Source organism: Scyliorhinus torazame, chromosome 13 (genome assembly GCF_047496885.1).
Source record: "Scyliorhinus torazame isolate Kashiwa2021f chromosome 13, sScyTor2.1, whole genome shotgun sequence".
Classification (NCBI taxonomy): Eukaryota; Metazoa; Chordata; class Chondrichthyes; order Carcharhiniformes; family Scyliorhinidae; genus Scyliorhinus; species Scyliorhinus torazame.
The window spans coordinates 141,719,866-141,744,211 of record NC_092719.1 but is presented as its reverse complement, the minus strand read 5'-3'; the positions used below and the strand labels follow the sequence as shown (position 1 = coordinate 141,744,211).

The following is a 24,346-nucleotide window of genomic DNA, read 5'->3' as shown; positions in this document are numbered from 1 at the left end:
GATTTGCGTTCAGAGCCTGACAAGCTGGAGCAGCTTTTAAGTGCTTTACTCAGCCCAGACTATCATTTCAGCCAAGGGAATGGCTCCTAAAAGACCTGTTCCAAGGTTCCTAGAATGGGAGATTAACCGAAAGCAGGACCCCGCTGAGGAGAGGAGGGACACTCTCTTCCCCAGGGTTGGATGGGGACTCAAGACCAGGGAATGGGAGTTCAAAACATTTAAGTATATGGCTCTTTCAATTAAAACATGCATAACTTTACATTAAGCAATGTTTTAGACACAAACAATTCATTTTACAATCACTCAGTAATTTTAGATCTGTTTTTATTTCATTAAAGGGATGCGGATTTCACAGGCTCAGCCAGTATTTGTTGCCTGACCCTAATTGCCCCTGAAAAGGTGGTTGTAAGCTGCCTTCTCAAACTGCTGCAGTCCATGTGGTTTAGTACATTCACGGTGCTGTTAAGGAGGGAATTCCAGGATCTGGTTCCCATTTGTCTGCTGCTCTTGTCCTGCTAGATGGTCATGATTGTGGGTATGGAAAATACTGCCGAAGGAACCTTGGTGAGTTCCTGCAGTGCTTATTGTAGATGGCTGCAACTGTTCGTTGTTGGTGGATGGATTGATGTTTGTGGGAGTAGTAGCAATGAAGTGGACTGTTTTGTCCTGGATGGTGTCAAGCTTCTTGAGTGTTGTTGGAGCTGCACTCATCCAGAACGTGGTGAGTATTCCATGAGTCTGTTTTTTTGGAAATTATTTTCATTCAAGAAATTTTCCATTTTACGACATACACAACAGACACTCAACTTTATACAAGTTTTATAAAAAATATCCCCACCAACCAATCCCAAATGTCACTCTTTTATTCAGCCCCTCCCTCTCCCACCCCATTCACCCCTCCCCACCACTAACTTTCTGACAAAGAAAATAAACAGCCTCCACCTCGAATAGAATCCCCCCCCCCCCCGCCCTTGACCCCCTAACGGCATAGTTGATTTTTTTTTCAAGGTGTAAAATCTCCGACAGGTGCCTCAACCAAGTCGATGTCTTAGGTGTCTCCGATGTCTACCACCCAAGCAGAACCCTCCTCTGGGCTATCAAACAGACGAAGGCCAAGACATCAGCCTTCTTCCCCTCCTGCAGCCCCGGATCATCCGATAGCCCAAAGCTTGCCATCCATGGTCACGACAGCACTTTTAACCCCCCCCCCCCTCCAAATCTATGCCATAATCTTAAAAAAGGAAGCAGGACTAAAATATGTGCAAGTGGTTCGCCGGTCCCCTTCAACAACGTTCCCATCTATCCTCCACCCCCGGGAAGAACCCATTCATGTATGTTTTGGTCATATGCGCTCTGTGCACTACTTCAAACTGGATAAGGCTCAATCTGCACACAAGGAGATAGAGTTTAGCCTGTGTAAGGCCTCACTCTACATGCCCCCTTAAATGCACAATGCAACTCATCCTCCCATTTTCTCTTCATCTCCTCCAGCGAAGCCCTCTCCTCTCCATCAACTGCCCAAAGGTATCAGAGATTTTCCATTTCCCTATCTCATCCAAAGACACTACCTTATCTATCAGAGAAGGGGACAGCAATCGAGGACATGTAGAAATCTCCTTCCGAACAAAGTTCCGGACCTGGAGATACCCAAACCCATTTCTGCCCAGAAACTGGAATTTCTCCACCAGTTCTTCCTGGTTGCAAACCTACCCTCCACGAATGAATCCCTAAACCTCTCTACCCACTCCGGTTCCCAGACCCTGTAGGACGAGTCCATTCCCGCTGTAATAAGTCCATGGTTCCTACATATCACTGCCTTTAACAACGTGGATTCCAGCTTAAAATGCTGCCTAAACTGGTTCCATATCATTAGAGAAACTATTACCACTGGGTTCATAGAATACTTGGCCAGGGAGAATGGAAGAAGAGCCATCACCACTGTTCTCAAACATGATCTTATACAAGGAGCCTTCTCCATCCACCCCCAAACTGATCTCTTGTCCACGACCCATCTCCGTACTTTCTCAATGTTTGCCAGCCAATAGCAATTAATCAAATTAGGTGAAACGAACTCCCCCCTTCCCCGATTGCCTATCTCTTTGTAGAAATGCCCGCCGGACCCCAAGGATCTTACCCGCCCATACAAAGGTCAAGATCAGTTTGTTAATCCTACCAAAAAAGATTTGAAGACTTGGCCTCATTAAACCCAACTTGCCTTTTCGTCAGTGCCGCTCTTAAGTGTTGGTAAATTCTAACAGTGTGGCTTTCCGATCTGCACTCTCGCGTTTCCTTCGCTCACCTCAGGATCATTTCTTTGTCTAAGTACCTGTGGAGTGGGACTATGATCATCCATGGTGGCTCCACAGATCTGGCCTTCTTTTTCAATGACCGGTGGGCCCGGTCCACTTCGGGAGGGCATGCAAACATCTCCTCCCCCACCAGCTGCTCAAACATCTTTGCCGCGTACTCTGCGGCCTTCGCACCTTTTATGCCCTCCGGCAGCCCGACGATCCTCAAATTTGTCATCTGGAGCCTCCAGCTCATCGATCTTGCCCTTCATTGTTTGTTGCCCCTCCTCCAACATTGTCACTTCTGACCCCAAGGATTATCATGATCCGAGATCATCACCTCCACCTTCTGAATCGATGGGTACTGCGCCTCCAACCTGTGTTCCACCCTTTCCAGAGCTGAATTGGCTCAGTCACTTTTGCCAAATCATCCGTGACCACCTGTCTCTGCTTTCTAATCTCGCCCGTCAGAAACTCCAACAACCTTTCAGTCATCCACTGAGCAGGCAACGATGACACAGATTCATCTGTCATGTTTCCCCACCTGTTCAACTTGTGTCTTCTGAGTCTGATGAGGGCCCTTTACTCGACACATTCCTCATATGGTAATCTTTAGATATCCCTCACCGGAGGACAACTCTCACTCTTCTTTTTCATTTTTTCACTTGCACAAAATCCCCAGGCAGGAGCCACCTTATGTGTGACCGCCCACTTCATGGCCATCACTGGAAGTCTATTCCATTACATTTCTGACTTGCGCCTTGTGGACAGGCTTTTGGAAGTCAGGAGGTGAGTTACTTGCTGCAGGATTTCTAGTCTCTGTCCTGATCTTGTTGTCACAGTATTTACATGGCGAGTCCAGTAACGTTTCTGGCAAACGGTAACCCCCAGGATGTTGATAATGATGAATTCAGCGATAGTAGTGACATTTAATGTCATGGGGTGATAATTAGATTCTCTCGTGTTGGAGATGGTCATTGCCTGGCACTTGTGTAGTGAGAACGTTACTTGGCACTTGTGTAGTGAGAACGTTACTTGTCACTTGCCAGTCCAAGTCTGGATATTGTCCAGTTCTTGCTGTATTATTTAGATACAGATTACTTCAGTACCTGAGGAGTTGTGAATGGTGCAGAACATTGGAATAAATCTGAAGTTGCCTTCTCACCTATTTTTCTTTAAGTAAATTTAGAGTTCCCAATTCATTTTTCCAATTAAGGGGCAATTTAGAGTGGCCAATCCACCTAGCCTTAACATTTTTGGGTTGTGGGGGCGAAACCCACACAAACACGGGGAGAATGATCAAACTCCACATGGACAGTGACCCAGAACCGGGATCGAACCTGGGACCTCGGCTCCGTGAGGCAGCACTGCTAACCAATGAGCCACCGTGCTGGCCTTGCCTTCTCATCTATTTAACCTTGATATTGGGCAGGATTCATCGGCTGTTCACGGCGGCGGGATATTTCAGTCCCACCTACAGCACATGGGTTTCCTGGCAATGAGGGGTGCAGTCAACAGGAAATCCTGTTGACATCGGCGGGACCAGAACATCCCGCTGACAGGCGCCGCCTCCCCAAAAAAACATGCGGCAGGTTGGACGGTAAATCCCGCCCATAGACTGAGACCCTTTGCCAATTATTTAGCAACAGAAGAACAACTTACAATGTGCAATGCATCATCATTCTTTCAGTCATTAGGCGAATGACTTTTCGCATCAAAATCAATTGGCTTGCTTTCCCACTGACTCTTCATATCAGTGACAACTCATTATGGATTCATTTTCTGAGATAAATTATTCCCAAAAGACCCTGTTGATTTGCATGAACTTTAGCTGTAATTACATGGATTCTTTCCATCCTTCAGAACTAATGACAGGATTAATTTTCCTTACCTCATAACCCCGCACTTTTCCTTTGCTTGTCTCCCAGGGAACAGCTTCCCAGAAAACTTGCACCTCTGAAGCTGACAGGCTTCTGGCTGAGACATTGAATGGTGCTGCCGTGGGTTCTAGGTTACAAGAAGGAGAAGACCGTGAGCACACCAGGGACAAAGCCGATTCGAAGAGTATTAACTACATGATGACTTGGATCACCAGTTGTGATGGCAACAGATAGGTTTACCCGACAAACCTGTGAGAGACAAGTAACAGACAGGCTTAAGGTTTAAAAATTTACTGCTATCTAAATGAGTTTCATTGTCATTTATAAAACTCATTGAGAAAGAGTGCAGAAACCTGGGCAGTCCACGTCAAGCTGCATCTAAATTTTAAATTCATTTCTGATTTTTGCCATCCCACACACGTGTTTACATATTCTTGGCTAGGTACTCCTCTTCTTTCACAAAAGAATCGTGACCATGAAATGAAATTTGAGAAAATCCAGATGTGGAAATATGATGTGAACAGAAAATAGCAGCTGATGGCGGTGTAAATGCAATTAAAATCATGGAGAGAATGTGCAAAACTCCACACGGACAATGATCTAGGGCCAGGATCAAACCCAGGTCCTTGGTGGCGTGAGGCAGCAGTGCTAACCACTGCGCCACCATGCCACACTCAGTTTTTCATGAAAAGAATAAAAAACATAAGTGGTAGAGAAATAGTGTTCTGACTAATCTTGCACACCGCGTCAACTGTTTCAAGTGTGGCATCGCTGGGTGCTTGGGTAAGGATGAGGGACAAGATATGTTTGCGCGCACTAAAACTAGAGAAAAATATAGCAGTTAAGGGAATTTCATGCCCTCAAAAATCTGAAAAGAACTGGAATTTGCTGTCAAAATGATAGTGAGGTGAATGGCAGTTACTTGCTTTTATGCATGAATGCTACAGCAACATCAGGTGAGTAGCAAGTCTGGTGTTAAATGCCAATATCCAAAATTGCTGCCTGGGTTTTGCTGCTCCAGTTTGCATTTCAGAAAAATGGCACCTCACTGTCTACATCATCATTGACATGCAATGTGTGGCTTAAGTTGTTGTGTTTACATTCTTGGTACAAGTGTTAAGTCTTGTCACTTCAAGCTTAAGTACCCTTTTAACAATGTGGTAATTGTTAACTATTGCTATGAACCTCTCTAGCACTGAAAATTAACTAATAAATGTGGAGTCGCATTCCTTCAGAAATAAATTGTTGAAGATTTCAGGCTGGATTCTATGCTGGTGGGATTCTCCATTGCACCGGCAGTGCCATCCACGCGTGGGGATTCCCCGACGCCGTGGGGATGCCCATAATGGGGAAACCCCATTGGCTGACTGGTGGGATGGAAAATCCTACGACCAGCAGGGGCGCGCTGCACCAGAAAGCTGGTACGGCGGGACAGAGAATCCCACCCTTTAAATATGTAAATTGTTTTGGAATGCCCCTCTTTCTATTAATCCAACCATTTCCCCTCTCTTTATCTACCTGATTTGGCATTGAAATCATTCACTTCAATTTATGTTTCCTTTACATTCCTTGTGCTGTGTATTTCTCAATCCTTCCATTTTATTGGTTACAGGGATACACAGATGCTTGCACTGTTCACTGAGGAGCATTGTTTTCCTCACTGCTATTTTAAGCTGACACTTTGAGCAATACCAAAAACTTAAAAGTCTAAATATGAAACAAATGTAAAGTAACAGTGTAATGACCTCCAATTGGCATTATTGGTTGACCAATTTGAGTATGAGCTCCCTCAATGATAGCTCATTGAGGGGGCCCATTCTAAGCACCTGTGTAGGCTTTGTGAGGGAGTCTTAAGTTGACTGGAATGCAAGCAGCACTGTTTGGAGCTGCTCTTGTATATAAGGGGCGAGATTCTCCGACCCCCCGCCGGGTCGGAGAATCGCCGGGGGCTGGCGTGAATCCCGCCCCCGCCGGTTGCCGAATTCTCCACCATTCGGCGGGGGCAGGAATCGCACCGCGCCGGTTGGCGTGCCCCTCCCCGCGATTCTCCGGCCCGGATGGGCCGAAGTCCCGCCGCTAAAATGCCTGTCCCGGCGGCGTAAATTAAACCACCTACCTTACCGACGGGACAAGGCGGCGCGGGCGGGCTCTGGGGTCCTGTGGGGGGGGGGGCACGGGGCGATCTGGCCCCGGGGGGTGCCCCCACGGTGGCCTGGCCCGCGATCGGGGCCCACCGATCCGCGGGCGGGCCTGTGCCGTGGGGGCACTCTGTCCCTTCCGCCTTCGCTACGGTCTCCACCATGGCGGAGGCGGAAGAGACGCCCTCCACTGCACATGCGCGGGAATGCCGTCAGAGGCCGCTGACCCTCCCACGCATGCGCCGCCCGGAGATGTCATTTCCGCGCCAGCTGGCGGGGCACCAAAGGCCTTTTCCGCCAGCTGGCGGGGCGGAAATTAGTCCGGCGTGGGCCTAGCCCTTTAAGGTTGGGGCTCGGCCCCTCAAGATGCGGAGCATTCCGCACCTTTGTGGCGGCGCGATGCCTGACTGATTTGCGCCATTTTGGGCGCCAGTCGGTGGACATCGCGCCAATACCGGAGAATTTTGCCCAAGTTATTGCAAATAGATACTGGTGTAGTGACAGAACCCCTGCCTCCTGTGGATTATTACAGTGGCAACGAGGTAAACAAAGAACCTTGCGGAGACCAGCTGCCGCACTCGGAGGGTAAGCCTTGCTATTTCAAAAATGCCGTTTTTTGGGAGGTTAGATGCATTCAACCCGACTATTGAGGGCTGGTCCCAGTATGTGGAGAGAATGTGTTACTTCTTCCAGGCCAATGAGATAATTGTCATGATATCCACATCAGCATATCATGGTGCAATCACACACACACTGATGGGCAGGTAATTGGACCAACCAACACACACACAACATTGCAGCTAATCACCAGTGAGAGCACACGCACTATAAAACAGGGAACACCACAGTTCCCGCTCATTCTACCAGGAGATAGCTCAGAGCTCACAGCGTGCCACTCAGACATACAGCATGTGCTGAGTGCCTCACCAAGATAGTGATAGGGCTGGGTCCACAGGTTAGCTGGTGAAGCACGAACCTCAGCCAGCAGTTAGTAGTTGTTATTGTTTAAGACAATAAAACAGAGTTGTACCATCTACAGCCGTGTTGGATCATTTATGCATCGGAACACCCAACACGACATGATACCAGTAGTGGAAGCTAACCAGCGACTGTGAGACCTACCTGCACCCTTTCAGAAATCCGCCATCCTGCTCCATGGACAACATCAGCCCACCGCAGCCGCTCCGAATCGCTGGAAACCTTGGCGTCAACTGGAAGCTGTTTAAACAGTGCTTCCAGCTCTTCCTAGAAGCCACAGACAGGGAGAATGCATCGGACACGAGGAAGATCTCCCTCCTCCTCTCCACGGCGGGGCAACATGCCATCCACATCTACAACTCCCTGGCATTCGCGGAGGGCGAGGACAAGACAAAATACAAGACGGTGCTTCTAAAATTCGAGGAACACTTCCGCGTGGAAGTCAATGAGAGCTTCAAGAGGTACCTCTTCCAGCAGCGCCTGCAGGGTAAGGATGAGCCTTTTCAATCCTACTTGACACACCTCCGTATCCTCGCGCAGTCCTGCGGCTATGAGGCCACCTCCGACTCCATGATACGGGATCAGATAGTTTTTGGGGTTATCCCGGACACCCTGCGCCAGCAGCTCCTCAAAATTAAGCGCCTCACGCTAGCGACTGCCATCGAGACCTGCGTCCTCCACGAGAACGCGACCAGCCGGTACTCCCAAATCCAGGTGGCCGAAACGGCACGGCAGGGGTCCTACGAGGCGGAGCGGGTCCAGTCGATCAAGTTCCTCACGGCCCGCGGCCCAGACGAGGGCGGCCATTTTGCGCGCTTTCCGAGGCCTCCCCCGCTTGTACGCGCCAAAAGAGGGCATGTTGACGCAGAGGAACGCGATGCGCAGGCACACTCTACGCAAGACCACACCGCGCATGCGCGGTGGCACAACGAACGCCATGACGTCACCACATGCGGCAACTGTGGCTCCGCCCACTTAAAGCGGCAATGTCCGGCCAAAGCACGACAATGCCTCCGCTGTTTAGATGGGCCACTACGCTGCCTGCTGTCGAGCAGCTCAACCTGCCAACTCTCAACAATTCCGCCAGACTCGCAGGGACGTGCGGGCTATTCAGCCCCCATACACTGAGTCACATCCTGACAACATGCAGACCAGTGATACCGAAGACAGGGAACCCTTCCGCGTTGCGGTAATCCACAAGAACCGGATGTCCCCAAGTCGGAACCACCAGCCGCTGCCAGTGCACAGCATTGATCTGGGCGATGAGTGGTGTGCCACCCTAACGGTCAACCCGAATTCGTCGCCCACCTGATAGACTTGATTTATGAGCTTGTTAGCACATTGGACTCACATTGGACTCAGGGGCTGTTTAGCACAGGGCTGGCTTTGAAAGCAGACCAAGGCAGGCCAGCAGCACGGTTCGATTCCTGGAACAGCCTCCCCGAACAGGCGCCGGAATGTGGCGACTAGGGGCTTTTCACAGTAACTTCATTTGAAGCCTGCTTGTGACAATAAGCAATTTTCATTTTCATTTTTTTTCGAATTGTTTTACAGTACTGTTAACGTGTTTCTTTCTTGTCGTTCCAGAAGTTCTCTCTCGTCGTTTGCTGGTTGCATTTGTTTTGTTTATGGTACAACCTCGTTGCTCTGTTGCACCTGACACCTTCCTCTGTATATAGTTTAGCCTCATGTACATGTTGTAAATATTCCACACACATACTCAGATGCACTCAGTACACACTTCTATTTATTAGCATGTAGGCACATATCCTTGTGAAAAGGGGGGATGTCATATGATATCCACATCAGCATATCATGGTGTAATCACACACACACACTGATGGGCAGGTAGTTGGACCAACCAACACACACACAACATCGCAGCCAATCACCAGTGAGAGCACATGCACTATAAAACAGGGAACACCACAGTTCCCGCTCATTCTACCAGGAGATAGCTCAGAGCACAGAGCTCACAGCGTGCCACTCAGACATAGACCATGTGCTGAGTGCCTCACCAAGATAGTAATAGGGCTGGGTCCACAGGTTAGCTGGTGAAGAACAAACCTCAGCCAGCAGTTAGTAGTTGTTATTGTTTTAGACAATAAAACAGAGTTGTACCATCTACAGCCGTGTTGGATCATTTGTGCATCGGAACACCCAACACAACAATAATGAAGGACGAAAGGAAACGGGTTATCCTGCTGTCGGCGTGCGGACCCTCAGCCTTCGCCATTACACGTAGTCTAACTTCTCCTGATACGCCGGACACGATACCTTTCCAAGAATTAACGAAATTGGTGGAAGAGCACTATGACCCAAAACCACCCCTCATTTTGCGTAGGTACAGATTCTACACAATGAAGCGGGAAGACAGAGAGTCAGTCACAAATTTCTTGACCCGCCTGAGAAGGCTGGCGGAAAAATGTGAGTTCGGCCCGACGCTAAATGAAATGCTTCGGGACCGGTTAGTGTGTGGCATAAACGACCTGTTGGCGGAAACGAAGCTAGACTGCAGGCGGGCGTTACAGCTCGCACTGTCCCTAGAAAAGGCAGCAAGTGGGGCGCAGGAACTACAGAGCACGCCAATGGAGGTAGATACCTGTGAGAGGGACTACCACAATGGGTCCAGCTACCAGATAGCCACCCTCAGGAAAAGCCTGAGGATTAGAGGGCCAAAGGAAAACCCCAGAACTGCCCCAAAGTCTGCTAGGACCAACTGGAGACAGAGGGAACTACCGGCTGAGGCTCCCCCAACAAAGAAGGACCGTTTCTGGCACCAGACAGAGTGGGATAACAGCGACAGAAACCCTAGAAGGAGGTGGCAAAAGAGGAATAGCAGGTGGGGACGCAGAGAAGTACACAACCTAGATGACCCATCCTCCTCCGAAGGGGAACAATTATATAATATTGCGACAAAGAAAGCAGAACCTATTAAGATTACCCCACGGGTGAACGGTCGGCTGACAATAATGGAAATAGACACGGGTGCGGCCGTATCAGTAATGGGAGTGGCAGCATTTTTAAAAAATCAAAGATGGACTCCAGCCACTAACCCTAAGAAAAACATTGACAAAACTTAAAACCTACACGGGGGAACTCCTGGAAGTTCTAGGCACGGCTCATGTACCCGTGGAATATGACAAACAATTGCTCAGATTACCGTTGACGATAGTTGAGGGCTCCGGACCAAAATTAATAGGACAGAACTGGCTGAAAGACCTAAACTTAGATTGGATGAAAATTTTCCAGAGTGGAAGCGGGCAGTTGAGTGGAGTACTCCAAAAATACCCGGAGGTCTTCCAAGAAGCTTTGGGGGAAATTATAGGCGCCAAAGCAACTTTGCACGTGATCCCAGAAGCCCTTCTGAAATTTTGTAAGGCCAGGCCGGTACCTTTGCATAAAGGAAGAAAGTAGATGTCGAAATAGAAAGGTTACGGCGCGACGGCATTATCAGACCAGTACAGTTCTCGGAATGGGCAGCGCCGGTGGTACCAATTTTGAAGCCAGACGGCTCGATACGTCTCTGTGGAGATTTCAAACAGACGGTAAACAAATACGCACTGCTGGACAAATACCCGATCCCGAAAATAGACAACCTATATGCCAAATTGGCAGGTGGGCTTTTGTTCACAAAACTAGACATGAGCCACGCCTACCTGCAGTTAAAACTGGACAAGGACTCCCAGACGTTCGCTACGATCAACACCCTGAAGGGACTTTTTCGTTACACTAGGCTACCCTTCGGAGTGTCATCAGCTATATTCCAGCGTACAATGGAAAATATTCTGCAGGGACTACCGCAGGTGGCGATTTATTTGGACGATGTCTTAATCACGGGTAGGACAAACAGGGAACACTTAAGGAACCTGGAGGAAGTGCTCAGGCGTTTCGCAAAGGCAGGCGTACGACTGAAAAGAGAAAAATGTGTTTTTATGGCCTCAGAAGGGACGTACCTGGGATATAAAGTAGACGAGTCAGGCTTACACCCATTGGAAGACAGAGTAAGGGCAATAAAAGAAGCCCCAGCTCCCACCACGGTCCAGGAGCTACGATCATTTCTAGGGTTGATAACCTATTATGGCAACTTTATTGAAAATGGGGCGTCCATCCTAGAACCCCTCCACCAGCTACTAGAAAAGTGACAAGAATGGAAATGGTCCGCCCGCCAAAGCCGAGCATTTAGGGACATTAAGGAACAGCTGTCATCTGAAAATGTCCTAGAGCATTATGACCCAAGGAAGGAGTTGGTGGTCACGTGTGACGCATCACCTTACGGGGTAGGAGCCATCTTTCCCACAGAGGAAGGAATGGGGAAGAACGGCCAATAGCCTATGCTTCGAGGGCTGAAAGTACCCCCAAATCGAGAAGGAAGGACTGGCGGTGATATTTGCAGTAAAATAATTTCACCAGTATCTGTACGGGCGGAAGTTCACCATAATGACGGACCATAAGCCGTTATTAGGGTTATTAAAAGAAGACAAGTCAATACCCCCGATTGCATCAGCTAGAATCCAACGCTGGGCGTTGCTACTGGCAGCATATAGATACGTTCTGGAGCACAGACCGGGAACGCGAGTAGCAAATGCAGATGCTTTGAGCAGTCTTCCCCTCCCAGACACCCCGCCGCTAATACCGAAAGTAGAGGAGACAGTAATGACTCTAAATTTTTTGGACACCCTACCAGTGGACGCACAACATATTCGGTTGTGGACGCAAAAAGACCCAGTTTTAGTCAAGATGAAGCATTTACTGCTAACAGGGGAACTGGAGAGACCAGTGGAGCCCCAGATGCACCCATACTTGAGCAGAAGGGACCAAATAACCGTAGAAGACGGTATCCTATTATGGGGAGCCCGGGTAATTGTCCCAGCTCAGGGCCGTCGGGCAATCTTAACCCGGTTACATCACGGACACCCAGGGGTGTCTAAAATGATGAAGATGCTAGCTCAAAGCTACGTTTGGTGGCCAGGATTGGACACAGACATAGCAGCCTTGGTACGTCGGTGCCAGGAGTGCCAACAGGGGCAAAGAGTGCCACCAGCTGCGCCATTGCACCCGTGGGAATGGCCAGGCAGACCGTGGACCCACCTGCATATTGACCATGCCGGCCCTTTCATGGGCTCAATGTTTTTGGTGATAGTGGACGCCCACTCCAAATGGTTGGACGTCCACCGGGTAAACGCGGCAAGTACAGCATCGACAATTGAAAAGCTCAGGGCCTCGTTTGCAACACATGGACTTCCGGAGGTATTGGTGTCGGACAACGGAACGGTATTCACAAGTGGGGAATTTGGAAAATTCCTAAAGGGAATCGGAGTCCGCCACATCAAAACAGCCCCTCACCATCCAGCGTCCAACGGCCTGGCAGAGAGAGCGGTCCAGACACTAAAAGCAGGACTCAAGAAGCAGCCGGCAGCGTCAATGGACACAAAGCTCTCCCGCTGGCTGTTTGATTACAGGACCACACCGCATTCCACAACGGGCATACCGCCAGCTGAACTCTTAATGGGAAGGCGGCTGTGAACGAGGCTGAGTCTCCTTTTCCCAAATTGAACAGGGAAAGTGGAGAAACAACGCAGGGGGCATGATAATAGTCGGCAGCAGAGACATTTCTAGGTGGGGGCACCTGTTTGGGTCAAGAATTCTGGGAATGGACCAACGTGGTTCAAAGGCATAGTAGAGTCCCAAACAGGGCCCATATCCTATGAAGTTTCGATAGGAGGTAAGGTGCTGAAGAAACACCTAGACCAAATAAGGGCAGCGGAACCACACGTGGAGGAAGGCGAAGCAGGACCGCCTCAAGCTGGGATAGCCCAGACGGAAAAGATACCCACACCCAGCCCCGAGCAATTTCTCCAGGCCCCGTCATCCAGCCGTCAGAGTCGGAGATGGACACATTCGACGAGGCCGCCGCAACACCTCTCCCCGAGGAGGAGGAAGAACAACTTCCAAGGACGTCGTCAAGGAAAAGACAGGCACCTATAAGGTACACCCCACCCACGTCGGAGAACGACCCGGCGGACGACACAGGGGTGACAGACCCGGACAGGAGGAGCAGGAAGAAGCTCAGAGGAATGCCAGCTGGCAGGAATTCCTCGGACCTTGGGGGGAGGGGTGTAATGACCTCCAATTGGCATTATTGGTTGGCCAATTGGAGTATGAGCTCCCTCAATGATAGCTCATTGAGGGGGCCCATATAAGCACCTGTGTAGGCTTTGTGAGGGAGTAGTTGACTGGAATGCTAGCAGCACTGTTTGGAGCTGCTCTTGTATATAGTTATTGCAAATAAATACTGGTGTGGTGACGGAACCCCTGCCTCCTGTGGATTATTACAAACAGCAAGACAGTTTACCGGAATATAGTGGTTACATTACTGGATGAGTAATCCAGAGGGCTGGACTAATGAGCTCCCACCACGGCAGTTAGTGACCTCAATTAAATTAATTAAATAAATCAGGAACAAAAGCTGATATCAGTAATGGTGACCATGAAAACTACTCAATTATTTTTAAAAGTTCATCTGTCTCACTAATACCCTGTAGGGTAGGAAATCTAACTGATCTGCTCTATATATTACAACAATATAACTGACAAAGTTATTAATAATCTTTATTGTCACAAGTAGGCTTACATCAACACTGCAATGAAGTTACTGTGAAAAGCCCCTAGTCGCCACACTCCGACGCCTGTTCGGGTACATGGAGGGAGAATTCAGTATGTCCAAATTACCTAACAAGCACGTCTTTCAGGACTTGGGGGAGGAAACCGGCGCACGCGGAGGAAACCAAAGGGGAGAATGTGCAGACTCCATACAGTCACTGACCCAAGCGGGGAATCGAGGGACTCTGGCGCTGTGAAGCAACAGTGGTAACCACTGTGCTAATCACGATGCTACCTTGCGCCCGTAACTACCCTCTGATATGGTTTAGCGAACAACTCAATTGTATGAAAGCACTACAACAAAGAATAGGACTTAACACGCAGCGCCAATTGAGGCATTGGATTTGGACATAACAAAGACACATCCTACCCAGTTAACCCTGAAAGGCCCACCTCACTAACACTGGGAGAACTGTCCCACAGGCAAGTTAAGCATTAGCCGAACAAAGTCATACAGATAGAATTATACCTTTTATCAATGCTTCAGACTCCTCCAGCAGTATACAGTCAGGAGGAAGTCGCCGTGGGAGTCCTCCACATTGACTTTGGACCTCAGGAAATCTCATGGCATCAGTTCAAATCTAGGCATGGAAATGACATGCTAGTTACCTCCGATTATACTCCCTCTGCTGATGAATCAGTACTCCTGCAAATTGAAGGCAACTTGGAAGAAGCACTGAGCGTAGCAAGGGCAAGAGTGTCTTCTGGTTGGGTATTTCAATGTCCATCACTGAGAGCGGCTAGGTAGCATCACCACTGACTGAGCTCTGAAGGTCATATCTGCCAGACTAGGACTGTAGTAGGTGGTAAGAGAACCAACATGGGTGAAAGACCAATTTGACCTCTTCCTCACCATCACTGTCATAGATGCATCTGTCCATGACAATATTATTAGTAGTGACTACGCACAACTCTTGGGGAGACAAGTTTCCACTTTAACACTGAATACACACTTTATTGTGTTGTTTGGCACCATCACCATACTAAATGGTATTGATTCAGAATAGATCTAGCACTGAGAGACTTTAATAGCAGCAGAATTGAACATCACCACATTCTGTAACTTCACTGACTGGCATATTCTTCACTTTACTATTACCATCAAACCATAGGACAAACTCTATTTCGCTGACGAGTCCAGAAGAAAATGCAAGAACTACCTAACAATAATGTGCCCAACTAGTGAAGCTACAACTCAGGGTAACGTGCATACTAAAATGAGGATTCAGCATGCGAAAGATAGAGCGAAGCAATTCCACTATCGACAGAGTAGATCAAAGCTCTAAAGCCCTGCCACATCCAGTTGCAACTGGTGGAGGACAATTAAACAACTAACAAGAGAAGGATGTTTCAACAACATCCCCAACCTCAACAATGGCTGAGCCCAGCATGTCAGAAGTGTTAAATCCATCTCGGTCTCCTGCTGAAGTCCCCACTATCACTGAAGACTGAAGTCAATCTTCAGTCAATCCTGTTCAAACCATGTGATTTCAAGAGCAGGTTGAGTGCACTGGTTATGATAAAGGCTATGGACCACAACAACATCTGACAGAGACATTAACTGGAGGACACAGTTAAGAGTAAGAGTTTTCTTTTAAAGACAGAGGAAGAGATTTTTTTTCTCTCAGAGGGTTGTTCGTCTGTAGAACTTTCTTCCCTAAAAAATATTCGGTGCAATCTTTACAGTGCAGAAGGACATCATACGGCCCATTGAGTCTGCACCAACTCTCCAAAAGAGCACTACCCCGCTCTATCCCAATAACCTCATGCATTTATCATGGCCAATCCACCTAACCTGCACATCTTTGACTGTGGGAGGAAACCGGAGCACATGAAGGAAACCCACGCAGACATGGGGGGATCATACAGGTTCCTCACAGACAGTCACCAAGGCTGGAATTGAACCCGGATCCCTGTGCCGTGAGGCAGTAGTGCTAACCACTGTGCTAGCCTATGTATTGAAGGCTGGATCATTGCATTTATTCAAGGCGGACTTAGATAGGTTTTTGATGGGCAAGGGAACCAAGAATTATGGGGTGTGGGGGGGAAGAGAAACTGGGAAGTGGAGCTGACACCACAAGCAGATCAGTCACAATCTTACTGAATGGAAGAGCAGGCTCAAAGAGCTGAATATCCTACCCCTGCTCTTAAGTCCTATGACTCTATATTCTTGGACGAAATTCTCCCGAAACGGCGCGATGTCCGCCGACTGGCGCCCAAAACGGCACCAATCAGACGGGCATCGCGCCGCCCCAAAGGTGCGGAATGCTCCTCATCTTTGGGGGGCCGAGCCCCAACATTGAGGGGCTAGGCCGACGCCGGAGGAATTTCCGCCCCACCAGCTGGCTGAAACGTCCTTTGTTGCCCCGCCAGCTGGCGCGGAAATGACATGTCGGGGCGGCGCATGCGCGGGAGCGTCAGTGGCCGCTGAAAGTTTCCCGCGCATGTGCAGTGGCGGGAGTCTCTTCCGCCTCCGCCATGGTGGAGACCGTGGCGGAGGCGGAAGGTAAAGAGTGTCCCCACGGCACAGGCCCGCCCGCGGATCGGTGGGCCCCAGATACAACCATCATTGCTGCTTCATCAACCTATCCTCTGTCAGAACGTCAGAAATGGAGATGTCAGCTGATCTTTGCAGTCTTCAGTTCCATTCACAACTCCTCAGATAATGACGCAGCTGTGCCCACATTCAGAAAGATCTGCACAGCATCCAACCTTGGCCTTGTAATGGCATGTAACATTCACACTACAAAGTATCAGGCGATGACCATCTCCATCCAGGGAAGGTGGTGGTGCAGTGGTATTGTTACTGGCGTGGTGATCCAGAAACCCAGTAATGCTCTGGGGATCTGGGTTTGAAACTCACACGGCAGATGGTGACATTTGAATTCAATGAAACAAATCTGGAATTAAAATTTGAGCGATGACCACAAAGCCATTGTTGATTGTTGTAAAAACCCATCTGGTTCACTAATGCCCTTTAGGGGAGGAAATCTGCCATCCTTAACTGGTCTGACTTACATGTGACTCTAGATCCACAGCAATGTGGTTGACATTACAATGCCCTTTGAAATGGCCGAGCAGACCATTCTTTTCAAGGGCAATTAGGGATGGCCAATGAATGCTGGCCCAGCCAAAAAAGCCAAGATCCCATGAACGAATAAAAAAAACCAGGAAAACATCTAACCACCTCCCTGTGGCTTTCAACAGCATTGTCATGGTAGAATCCACTAACATAAACACCCTGTGATCATCACTGACTAGAGGTTTAACTGGATCAATGACATAAGCATTATGGATACAAGAGCAGGTCACTTGGTTTCTCAAAGTCTTTCCCAAGTACAAGGCGCAATGCACAAGGAATGTGATGGGATATTCCACTTTCCTGGATGAGTACGGTTCCAACAACACTCAAGAAGCTTGGGCGAGATTCTCCGACCCCCCCGCCGGGTCGGAGAATCGCCGGGGGCTGGCGTGAATCCCACCACTGCTGGTTGCCGAAGTCTCCGGCACCAGAGATTCGGCGGGGGCGGGAATCGCGCCGCGCCCGGTTGGCGGGCCCCCCGCTCGATTCTCCGGCCCGGATGGGCCAAAGTCCCGCCGCTAAAATGCCTGTCCCGCCAGCGTAAATTAAACCACCTACCTTACTGGCGGGACAAGGCGGCGCGGGCGGGCTCCGGGGTCCTGGGGGGGGGGGGGGCGCGGGGCGATCTGGCCCCGCCGATCCGCGGGCGGGCCTGTGCCGTGGGGGCACTCTTTCCCTTCCGCCTCCGCCACGGTCTCCACCATGGCGGAGGCAGAAGAGACTCCCTCCACTGCGCATGCGCGGGAATGCCGTCAGCGGCCGCTGACGCTCCCACGCATGCGCCGCCCGGAGATGTCATTTCCGCGCCAGCTGGCGGGGCACCAAAGGCCTTTTCCGCCAGCTGGCGGGGCGGAAATTCGTCCGGCGCCGACCTAGCCCCTCAAGGTTGGAGCTCGGCCCCCAAAGATGCGGAGCATTCCACACCTTTGGGGCGGCGCGATGCCCGTCTGATTTGCGCCGTTTTGGGCGGCAGTCGGCGGACATCGCGCCGTTTCCGGAGAATTTTGCCCCTTGACATCATCCAGGTCAAAGCACCTTATCCATCATCTTAAACATTCACTCCATCCACCACCTCCACACTATAGCTGCAGTGTGTACAATCTGCAGCAACAGGACAGTATAAAAGATATTCCTGTTGATTCCCTTATTTCCTCCTCCTTTATTTTTACTGTTATCATTTTGATCCATGGACACTTAATGGACATGTATTTTTAAGTCAAGCAACAGAGCAAATGAGGAATTCAAACAGTTGCAACATAGTATATGGTGCTAGTTTTCGAGCAGACTCTTTGGCACCTGTGACAGATGGGGTGGGACTCTGTTTGATTGGTTGGCTGGTGGCCAATTAATTGGCCAAAAGGCTGTATTGAACCCTGTAATAGGTGGTGGTTGGATCCTGCCTGAGTGTGGTGATTTCTCGTGACCTAAGGAGAGCACAGTTGGAGACCTGGATGCTGAGAGATAAGTGTGGCTCTGCACCACCCCCCCCCCCCCCGCCTCATGTTTTCTCCAGAAAAGCTGGATAATTTCTGAAACTGCAGAGAACAAATCTACTGACAGGAAAGACAAGGAAGCAGAAATCTCAAACTGAAAGCCTAGATTGAAGAGAAGGAAGGTGTGCTAGAAACAACCATCTGAAACAAAGACTTATCTTTTACACATTATTTTTCCCCTTCTTCTCCCCTCTGTGCTTGTCTGTGTTGTGTGTGTATATAGAGGGTGGGACAAATTTAAGTTGAGGGGTTAGGAATTGAATAATAGTTAACCTGTTTGCTGCATATTTAATTATAATTATTGTTATTAATAAATTAATTGTGTTTAAATTTACAAACCTGATGATTGTAGTTACTGGGCAAAGAGGGCCAAAGACTTTGGGTGTTTTCAAATAATTATTTATCAATTTCAATTGTGTTGTGACTCCGGGTCAAGTGGGGTTGGAATTGGCCACTCTCTAGCCCAGGGGGTCGTAACACCAACGCTTCTTTGATCGCACCTCCCAAACCTGCGACCTCTCCTACCTAGGAGGACAATGGTAGCATAAGGTGGGGAACACCACCACCTGCAAGTTTCCCTCCAAGTCATTCAACATCCTGACTTGGAAATATGTCAGTTTTCTTCATCATCACGAGGTCACAATCTGGAACTCGCTACTGAACAGCACAGTGAGAGTACCTTCACCACACAGACTGCAGCGGTTCAGAAGGCAGCTCACAATCATCTTCTCAAGGACAGTTAGGAATGGGCAATAAATTCTGGCCTCATCAATGATGTCCACATTCTGTGAATGAATAATAAAAAAATACCGCTCTGAAGTACATGCTTTGCAGCAATTGCACTGACAGTTCCATTCATTAAAAGTCTGCTTTCATAAACTCTCTGCATACTAATGTTTAAGGGATTGGAAACAAAGTTTTATTTGTTTGCAAGGTTTCTATACTTCTACAGTTCTTTTTCTTCTTTTTTTGTTCGCAGATGGCCTTCAAATTAATTAAAACAAAATTTTGATTAGTTGGATAAATTTGTCATTGGCTGCAGATTCATACGTCCAATTACCATTCCATTTCATAGAATTTACAGTGCAGAAGGAGGCCATTCGGCCCATCGGGTCTGCACCGGCTTTGGAAAGAGCACCCAAGGTCAACACCTCCACCCTATCCCCATAACCCAGTAACCCCACCCAACCCTAAGCGCAATTTTGGATACTAAGGGCAATTTATCATGGCCAATCCACCTAACCTGCACATCTTTGGACTGTGTGAGGAAACCGGAGCACCTGGAGGTAACCCACGCACACACGGGGAGGATGTGCAGACTCCACACAGACTGACCCAAGCCGGAATCGAACCTGGGACCCTGGAGCTGTGAAGCAATTGTGCTATCCACAATGCTACCGTGCTGCCTTCATTTCCTTCATGGGCGGTTTAAAACCCAGCCCTGATTTTATTTTTACACATCTGTGTGCACAGAGGAGTCACAGGATTGTTACCCAGAGAAAGTGCCCAGACTGGCTTTTTTCTTGGTGAGTCCAGGCTGTATTCTTAGGGTCTTACACTGTTGAAGGTTTTGTCCTTCAGGTAAAATGTCAGACTGCATTCCTGTCTATCTGTCAGTGAGTTCCTTTGAAGGACACAGCAGAATGTATCTTGGACAATAATCCTCCATCAAACAACCCCATCTCCAAACTCATCTCCAAACTCCGTGGCTTTGGCCTCGGCTCCTCCCTCTGCGACTGGATTCTGAACTTTCTAACCCACAGGCCACAATTAATAAAGATAGGCAACAACACCTCCTCCACGATCATCCTCAACATCGGTGCCCCACAAGGCTGTGTCCTCAGCCCCCTACTATACTCCTTATACACCTACGACTGTGTGGCCAAACTCCCCTCCAACTCGATTTTAAAATTTGCTGATGACACGACCGTAGTGGGTCGGATTTCAAACAATGACGAGACAGAGTACAGGAATGAGATAGAGAATCTGGTGAACTGGTGCGACGACAATAATCTCTCCCTCAATGTCAACAAAACAAAGGAAATTGTCATCGACTTCAGGAAGTGCCCCTGTCTACATCAATGGGAATGAAGTAGAAAGGGTCGAGAGCTTCAAGTTTTTAGGTGTACAGATCACCAACAGCCTGTCCTGGTCCCCCCATGCCGACACTATAGTTAAGAAAGCCCACCAACGACTCTACTTTCTCAGAAGACTAAGGACATTTGGCATGTCAGCTACCACCCTCACCAACGTCTACAGATGCACCATAGAAAGTATTCTTTCTGATTGTATCACAGCTTGGTATGGAGCCTGCTCTGCCCAAGACCGCAGGAAACTACAAAAGGTTGTGAATGTAGCCCAGCCCACCACGCAAACCAGCCTCCCATCCACTGACTCTATCTATAATTCCCGCTGCCTCAGAAAGGCAGCCAGCATAATTAAGGACCCCACGCACCCCGGACGTACTCTCTTCCACCTTCTTCCGTCAGGAAAAAGATACCAAAGTTTGAGGTCACGTACCAACCGACTCAAGAACAGCTTCTTCCCTACTGCCATCAGACATTTGAATGGACCTACCTCGTATTCAGTTGATCTTTTCTCTACACCTTGCTATAACTGTAACATTATATTCTGCAGTCTCTCCTTCCTTCCCTATGTACAGTATGCATTGTTTGTACAGAATGCAAGAAACAATACATTTCACTGTATACTAATACATGTGACAATAATAAATCAAATCAAATCAAATACACATTGACTGGTCATCATCTTATTGATGTGGCAAACCAACTGCTGCCTTTATACCTACACAACAAAAGTGGCTTTACCTCAAAAAAATGATTATTTGTGAAGTATCAGAGATGTGATGTAGAACTTGTAAGATTTTTTTTAAAACAAATTTCTTTATTTTCTAGACATTGAGGCCATTTGCTATGCTGACTGTGATCAATCAACAAAACCCAATATAAACCAGGAATCAAACATTCCAGTATTTTGAGTTTTGAACTGCTCCAAATAATGTCTGAAACTTTAGCCTATCAAAAGAGCACTTTTTAATGATTAAATCACACTGTGCACTATTAATCACTGGGTGTAGTATGTATTGCCATTATTAAGTGATTGCATTGACTAAAATTAGCATTCTAATGGTTTTTCACTTCATTTTTGGAGAATTGAGGCAAGTATTAACTGCAACACTTTCCTCTACAAGAGAAATACCATATGAGAAAAAAAGTTGTCAAAAATCCAGCTGTTTAAATTGTTAAAAGTTTGAGATTTTTTGAAGATATTGGAGTGATTTCATTTTGCTGCAATAAATACAGAGGAGTTCAGGATTTGTAAGCAACATATATTTTATACAGCCTTGCTACAGTGATTACAATATGCGACAGGGAACACTTCATGATACAGTGAAAAATATCATAATCAATGCTGCAGCATTCAATTTAATTATTTCATCAAATTGCTTGACATAGGTAAGGCACTTTTTTGATCATCCATTAAGGAAATGAAAGCCCTGTACTATCCAGGCATGGTGGTTTCAGAATACTCCGAAAGAGCTGAACAGGAGTACATCACAAAATAGAAAGATATAAGAATGTCAGAAAAGGACCAAGTAGCCTCTCAAGCCTGCCAGCAGCTTTCACGGTGCCTGGTACTTCTCACAGCAGCCGTGCTGTCTCCTGGTATAGGCAAACACAAACTAGAATATTGCCGGACTGAAAAGGGATACATTATTTGGAAAATCCATCTCTGACCTCCTTAGGCAAAACTAGTCCAAGAGATCATGTTGACCATGCTAACGTAAACTGATAAATTGCTCATCTTTGATTAAATGTTTCTACATTTATGTAAAATATAAACCAATTATCTGGCATTGAGGTCTGTAACATGGATGTCGTGTTTTCAAAGAGAGCTAGCTTCTCCACATCGCCAATTAGAGTAGGGTATAGACCCAAATTCTCTGGCTCTTGGGGGTCTCTGTTCCCGCCAGCAGCATACCCCCACCCGCGGGTTTCTCGACAGCTTGGGGTGGCTTCAATCGGAAATCCCATTGACAAGTGGAGGGAGTAGAGAATCCCACTGCCAACAAATGGCTGGGGGATTGGAGAACCCAGCCGATATCTCAGTGTATGTTGAATGCATTCATTCTACATATTTGAGCAAATTGTTACATGCTTAAAATATAACATTAACCGAAAAATAGCTAGGTATTATAAAGACAGGAAGTTCTGAAATAAACTCAGGAGATCTGGCAGCATCTGTGGAGAGAGAAACAGTTGACGTTTGGAGTCTGTCATGTGAGAGTACCTTGAAAAAACGGGTGTTTATAAAATAGCTGTAGTGGATGTACCTTTAAAAAATGGGTGTTTATCAATGATGTCAGAGTGTGGGTGGAGCTGGGATGTCTGTCTGCTTTTACTTTCGCTTTAGGCTATCTGCTGCAGGGTGTGTTTAGTTTTGTTTTGAGAGTTGGAAAGTAGCCGAAAAAGCAAGCAGCTGTATAAGGATATCACTGCAATCTAAAGACTGTCGACAGATCATTTGGTGATTTAAAACTAATACCTGTCTCAGCAGAAAATTTAAACCTTATGTCTTTCTGTAAAAAAGGTTCTTTTTTGTCTTATGGATGTTGCAAGGACAGATTGTCATGAGAATGTCGCTTTAAGAAATGGTTAGCTGCTCATGTTAGTGCAGTGATGGTCAGAGTGTGGGTGGAGCTGGGCTCTGGTTCTGCTTTTTAGTTTTACTTTGAGAAAAGCTTGGGTGTGTCTCTCTTTGTTTTTGTTTTTCAGTATGTTGTAGCTGAAGTCAGACAAAGCAGCTGTATTATTGAGCTCGCTGCCATGAAGGACAATCTCTTGATCATTTGGTGAATTCAGAAATTTAAATGTTTTCAGTATTGAATGTAAACCCTGATGTGTTTCTGTTTAAAGGTTATTAAGTCTTTTGGATGTTAAAATGACAGCTTAAAGGATTACTTAGTGTTGTATTCTTTGGGGGTTATCTTTGAATTAATGGTTGCTAAGTTATTCACTGTTTGTTTCAAAAAGGTTAACATGAGTTCATAGAATAAACACTGTTTTGCTTTAAAAAATAACCTTTTCATTTCTGAAGTACCACACCTGTAGAGTGGGCTGTGTGCTCCCCATACCACAATCTATTAAAAGTTGTGGGTCAGGTGAACTCCATGATACACTTTGGGGTTCTCTAAACCCTGACCCATAACAAGATTAAGAGTTACTTATAGAGTACTGTGTCCTTTGGGGTATTTATTCGTGTTGATAGTTGTTAAGATGTTTACTGTGGGTTTATAAAGTGTTAACTGGTTTCATAAATAAACATTGTTTTAATTTAAAAGTACTGTATATCTCTGTTACATCACACCTGCAGAGTGGGCTGTGTGCTCCCCATCACCACAATCTATTCAAAGTTGTGGGTCAGGTGAACTCCATGATACACTTTGGGGTTCTCTAAACTCTGGCCCATAACAAGTCCAATACGACTCTTCTTCAGAACCAAATACGTTCTGAGGAAGAGCATTATTGGACTTGAAAAGCTCAATCTGTTTCTCTCTCCACAGATGCTGTCAGGCCTGCTGAGGTTTTCCAGAACTTCCTGAGTGTGATCTATCAGCCACGTCCCACCAGAATCAGAGTGGGACAGGGCCTGCAGATGCTGGGTGAGGCCTCCCCCAGGCTTTCTGACAGCTGTGATGCATTGTGGGATCTAACCAGATCTCCTCGCGAGACATTGTGATCAGGATCCTGCCCACAATAGGCGGGGCCCAATCTCACACGGCTAAGTGGATTTAAGATCCATG

General features: G+C 47.5%; 1 protein-coding gene across 26 annotated transcripts in view; it reads right to left on the bottom strand.

The window, feature by feature from the left end:
- The window catches only part of LOC140388298 (contactin-4-like), a 3,617,424-nt gene that overhangs the window by 176,789 nt on the left and 3,416,289 nt on the right, over positions 1-24,346 (bottom strand). For all 26 annotated transcript variants that reach the window (XM_072472208.1, XM_072472210.1, XM_072472213.1 and 23 more), the window contains one exon: positions 4,180-4,295. In XM_072472208.1, coding sequence (XP_072328309.1) covers positions 4,180-4,295 — 116 coding nt within the window. The remainder of the gene's footprint in view (positions 1-4,179; positions 4,296-24,346) is intronic.